The sequence below is a fragment of the Nyctereutes procyonoides genome, unplaced genomic scaffold (genome assembly GCF_905146905.1).
Source record: "Nyctereutes procyonoides isolate TBG_1078 unplaced genomic scaffold, NYPRO_anot_genome, whole genome shotgun sequence".
NCBI classification, from domain to species: Eukaryota; Metazoa; Chordata; class Mammalia; order Carnivora; family Canidae; genus Nyctereutes; species Nyctereutes procyonoides.
This window is the reverse complement of record NW_026575030.1, coordinates 44,546,755-44,552,571: the sequence shown is the minus strand read 5'-3', so window position 1 is coordinate 44,552,571 and position 5,817 is coordinate 44,546,755. Positions and strand designations below refer to the sequence as shown.

The window sequence follows — 5,817 nt, the reverse complement described above, 5'->3', positions numbered from 1 at the left end:
CTATTCTTACTATTTATATGTTTCTTGAGTAAAATGGGAAATTTCTTCTTTCATATAAAATTTTTAAAGATTTTATTTACTTGAGAGAGAGAGAGAGAGAGAGTGCATGAACAGAATGGTGGTATGGGGAGAGGGAGAAGCAGACTCCCCACTGAGCAGGGAGCCCACATGGGGCTCCATTATGGGACCCTGAGGTCAGGACCCGAGGTGAAGGCAGGCACTTAACCGACTGAGCCACCCAGGCACCCCTCTTTCATACAAATTTTAAGAAGACCATATATAGTTTCTAAAACCTCTGCTGGATTCAAAAGGTTTTGTACTAAATTTTCTTGTTACTGTAGGTAAACTTCATTCTAAAACTTTTTATCCTGGAAAATTTTGAATGGATATTAAAGTAGACATATAAAGGTAAAAATTTGAAGATTGCTGATTACATGAAAAGCACCTTTTAGGGCAGCCCCAGTGGCTCAGCGGTTTAGCTCCACCTTCAGCCTGGGGTGTGATCCTGGAGACCCAGGATCGAGTCCCACGTTGGGCTCCCTGCATGGAGCCTGCTTCTTCCTCCGCCTGTGTCTCTGCCTCTCTCTCTCTCTCTCTGTGTCTCTCATGAATAAATAAATAAAGTATTTTAAAAAAAATCTTAAAAAAAAGAAAAGCATCTTTTAGAAATACATCGGTTACACAAAAATACACTGTTTTTATGATTTTATGGTAACTGTTTCCGCACTTTTTTCTCTTATTTACTGTCTGTCCAGATCAATTATGGCAGAAGAAAACAAGACACAGATGATTGAGTTCGTTCTCACAGGACTTACAGGTCATCCAGGGCCGCAGGTCCCCCTCTTCCTGGTGTTCTTGGTCATCTACCTCATCACCATGGTGGGCAACCTTGGTCTGGTTGCTCTCATCAGGAAAGACCCCCACCTGCACACCCCCATGTACTTATTCCTTGGCAGTTTGGCCTTTGCAGATGCTTGTACTTCATCCTCTGTGACTCCCAGGATGCTTATAAATTTTTTATCGAAGAATCATGTGATACCACTTTTTGACTGTATGGCTCAATTTTACATTTTTGGTTCCAGTGCCACCACAGAGTGTTTCCTCCTGGTAGTGATGGCCTATGACCGCTATGTAGCCATATGCAACCCTTTGCTTTATCCAGTCATGATGTCCAATAACCTTTGTACTCAGTTGATTGGAGTCTCATATTTTGTTGGTTTTCTACACTCAGCAATTCACGTGGGTTTGTTATTTAGGTTAACTTTCTGCCGGTCCAATGAAATACATTCTTTCTACTGTGAAATTTTACAACTCTTCAAAATTTCTTGTACCGATCCTACAGTTAACACACTTCTGGTTTTAATTTTTTCGGCCTTCATACAAATCTTTACGTTTATGACCATCATGGTTTCTTATACCTGTGTCCTCTTTGCCATCCTGAAAAAGAAGTCTGAAAAAGGCAGGAGTAAAGCCTTCTCCACATGCAGCGCCCACTTGCTCTCTGTCTCCTTGTTCTATGGCACCCTCTTCTTCATGTATGTGCGTCCTGGGTCTGGCCACACTGAAGATGATGACAAAATGTATTCTTTATTTTACACAATAATAATTCCTCTGCTAAATCCTTTTATTTACAGCCTGAGGAACAAAGAGGTTATAGATGCTTTGAGAAGAATAATTAAGAAATAAATCGTTGCCAATTTTCAAGATGTGTCTCTTTTGTCTTCTGATAAAAAAAAGCCCTGAGTCCTATAGGTAAACCACAACTGCCATTCCACCAGAAAGCTAATGGTCAGGGGGGTCCATAAGCTCTGTGTGAAGCATCCCAGCTTCCCATTATGCCTTCTTGGATATGAATCCAGTGAAAGCTTGGGAAGATTACCTATATAACTAGCTTATTTAGAAACACTGTGCCTTATTTTTATCTGAGCATTTAGCTTTTGCAAATTAGTTTTTTTCTAGGGCCTTCCAAAATTCCAGATAGAAACAGACAATGAGGGTGAGAAATAGCTGTAAAAGAGGCTGGCCTATATGGGGAGTCATTTAGTTCATGGATGAGCCCAGCCCATTGCTCTGGACTTGCAAGCTAATAAGGCTCTACTGTTTCCTTCCATACACAGTAACCCTAAGTGACTGATAAAATAAAATCCTGCTTCTTGGCAGAATATTTCCTGAGAAGAAACATACTATTTCATGATAAATTTAGGAAAATGAAAAATTCTAAAGAAATTCATGGATGTTAAGAAGAAAATGAGAGCTGGCATGAATTAAAGAATGAAGCATCAAAATTAACTACAGCTCATAGCTGTAACTCCACACGCTGTTGTTATCAGGGATACTGCATGCAGCATGATATTCAATAATTTATAAGTTAAGTAATATTTGAGTACAATAAAAAGCAATTTTGGAGATCAGCCTTGTGGTTGCATTACTATTCCCATAAGTTTTAGGAGGAGCCAACTAGGGAAAAGGCAAGGAGCCTGGATCAGAGACAAGAACCTGACTTTGCATTTAGAGTATGGGTGAAAACTGTCAGTGAATTCTCTCCCACTAATTAACTAATTATCAACCAGTCGAAAGATAGATATATTCTAATGTATTTTAGAATTATATAGACATTTCTGATATTTCCCACTCATTTTTTCTCCCTTCCCCTTTATTCCCTTTCATTATTTTTTATATTCCCCAAATGAATGGGATCATATAGAGACTCCTAACTCTGGGAAATGAACTAGGGGTGGTAGAGGGGGAGATGGGTGGGGGATGGGGTGACTGGGTGACGGGTACTGAGGGGGGCACTTGATGAGATGAGCACTGGGTGTTATTCTATATGTTGGCAAATTGAACACCAATAAAAAATAAATTTATAAAAAAAAGAATTATATAGACATAGGTGATTCAATTCCTCTTTTGGCAAAACAATTATATTCCTTGAACAATTTGGTTTTGTTTTCTTTTCTCTTTTTTGAGCATATTCACTTAGGAAAAACAAAATGAGAATTAAGTTTAAGTTGTAGAAGAATGAAAATATGCCTGTTGTTCTAATATTTTTAAAACACTTTGTTATTTTATTTGAGAGAGAGAGAGGGAGGAGAGAGAGAGAGAGAGAGAGAGAGAGAGAGAGAGAGAGAGAGAACAAGCTGGGGGAGGGGCAGAGGGAGAGAGACAAGCAGGCTCCCCGGTGAGCAGGGAGCCAGACCTGGGGCTGGATCCCAGGACCCTGAGATCATGACCTGAGCTGAAGGCAGGCACTTTAACCAACGGAGCCACCCTAAAATGCTTTAGATCTTGTCAATAGTTCCAACAAATATACTAAACATATTATCTAAAAATGTAGGCATGTAAAGAATATCTCTTATCATTTAAATTTATTTATCTCTCACATAAACACTATTGGAAAAAGTCAACTTGTTTGTACGGTCATAACTTCAATTGGTCCTCGATAACAAAATTACTTTAAAATATTCCACATGGGATCCCTGGGTGGCGCAGCGGTTTGGCGCCTGCCTTTGGCCCAGGGCGCGATCCTGGAGACCCGGGATCGAATCCCACGTCGGGCTCCCGGTGCATGGAGCCTGCTTCTCCCTCTGCCTATGTCTCTGCGCCTCTCTCTCTCTCTCTCTCTCTCTCTCTCTCTCTCTCTCTGACTATCATAAATAAATAAAAATTAAAAATAAAATATCCCACATGATTAAGTTTATTCTCCTTAAAAACCCTCTGTACTTGTAGGGATTCTCAGAAATTTCACAGTATTTCTGACTCATTTTACAATCACTGTAAACTAAGTCTGTTTCTTTAACATATTAATTTTCTCTTTGAGTAAAACTTTTCTTGTATAATTTACTATTGGTCTTTCAAAAGCAAACCCTAAATACTTTTTTATTATTTATGTAAGTGTAAATATACTCATTTTTTGAGGTACATGAAACATGTTTTATTTGAAGTATCTTTTTTTAAAAGATTTTATTTATTTATTCATAAGAGACACAGAAAGAGAGAGGCAGAGATACAGGCAAAGGGAGAAGCAGGCCCCATTCAGGGAGCCCGATGTGGGACTTGATACTGGAACTCCAGGATCATGCCCTAAGCCGAAGGCAGATGCTCAACCGCTGAGCCACCCAGATGTCCCTGAAATATATTCAAAAAGAACTATATGCTATGGTATTTACACTCCTTTATTGTCTTTATAATTGCACAGGTAATATATGATTTTATCAGGATTATTTTCAATAATTTCCCAGGTATTATATTACTTTGGAAATAAAGGGTTAAGAGCTGAACTGTAATCTTTTATTCCAGTTTGAGGGCCCTCTAAGAAATTGACATTTATAGTGGAAGGCAAATTATGGTATAAATTTTATCAGTGGACTTGTGGTTATATAGTGTCAAACATCTAGGATTTAGCAAAATGGATTGGTCAGTAAGCAAAGGCAAACAGGGAAAATGGCTAGAAACATTGCTTATTGGTTATTAGTAGCATTAACAAAATGGAAATTCTATCAGAAGGACACAAAGGAGTAGACTGACTCAGGAGACATGAGACAAATATATAAAATAGAAGATGAGTCATGAGGGTTTTTTGCTTGGCAGATACTATTTTTATCTAGAAGCTAACATATTCACTATCCATGAGAATGGAGGGCAAGACCAGATAACCATGGAAATGGGAGGGTACTGTTAAATAATTTGGACATCTTTCCAACAAATAAACACTAGAAACTTGATGAGTTTTTGTTAGTCCAGATACTCAGATCACATGATCAAGGGAGTGGTATTTCTTTTTATTTTTTTTCTTTTTTCTTTTTCCTTTTTCTTTTTTTTTCTTTCTTTCTTTCTTTTTTTTTTTTTTTTGTATTTCAATGATAGAGAATCCACTGAGTCTGAATGGAGAGAATTAAATGGCCTTACGAGTATGGACTGTAGTACATATTTTCATTCCAAATAATGATACTACCATTGTTAAGGTAGAAATTTAACAAGCTTACACCAAAAAGGGTGCCTGCCCAATTCTTTTCACCTAATATAAGATACATGCACCTATATAAAAGATCCCTGTAGAAATAAATGGTAGTAGAAAAGTTCTAAATGCAGGTACCTTAGATTATATATAGAAAACAGTAATATCACTCCTAATGAAAAATGTCTGTATGCAAACTCTGAGAAATTCAATGGTAAGGACCTGGGCATCTGGGGCACCTGGGTGGCTCAGTGACTAAGGGTCTGCCTTTGGCTCAGGTCATGATCCTGGGGTCCTGGGATCGAGTCCCACATCAGGCTCCCTGTAGGGAGCCTGCTTCTCCTTCTGCCTATGTCTCTGCCTCTCTCTGTGTGTCTCTCATGAATAAATAGATAAAATCTTTTTAAAAAGGACAATTCATTATGCCTGGTGCCATTAAACAATCTTGTAAGAGAATAAAATGGTTTGCAGACAGCTAACCAAATTTGTTAGCAAGCTCCTTCTATTGGGTCTTAGTGATAGAAAAAAGTTTTATCTTTTTTTGAAAAGAAAGGAATAACCAATGATGGCACAGTTGAATGGAATTATTTTGGTGCCTCATGAAAATTGGATGAAAAAGAAATAAATTGGCAAAGGTGCTATATAAAATTTGATCGTGATTACTAGCTGGGAGGTGGAAAACACCTGGTAGTTTGGGCAACTGCACTTGCCTTGCTAAAAAGAACCCGATAGATTTGTTGTATTTCTTCTTGTGTGGGATACATCAAGGGGTACTGGTAAAATAAAGTGAATGAGCAAGGTGCCAGGATACTCCATTTGTTAAGGCAGTAGAATGAGCAAAATATCAGCAGGGAAATCCAAAG

General features: G+C 38.2%; 1 protein-coding gene across 1 annotated transcript; it reads left to right on the top strand.

The window, feature by feature from the left end:
• The first annotated feature begins 762 nt into the window (after positions 1-762).
• On the top strand, positions 763-1,686 carry LOC129503866 (olfactory receptor 5AC1-like). Its single transcript, XM_055316323.1, has one exon. The coding sequence runs from the start codon at positions 763-765 to the stop codon at positions 1,684-1,686; it is 924 nt and encodes a 307-aa protein (XP_055172298.1).
• Positions 1,687-5,817: the final 4,131 nt, after the last annotated feature.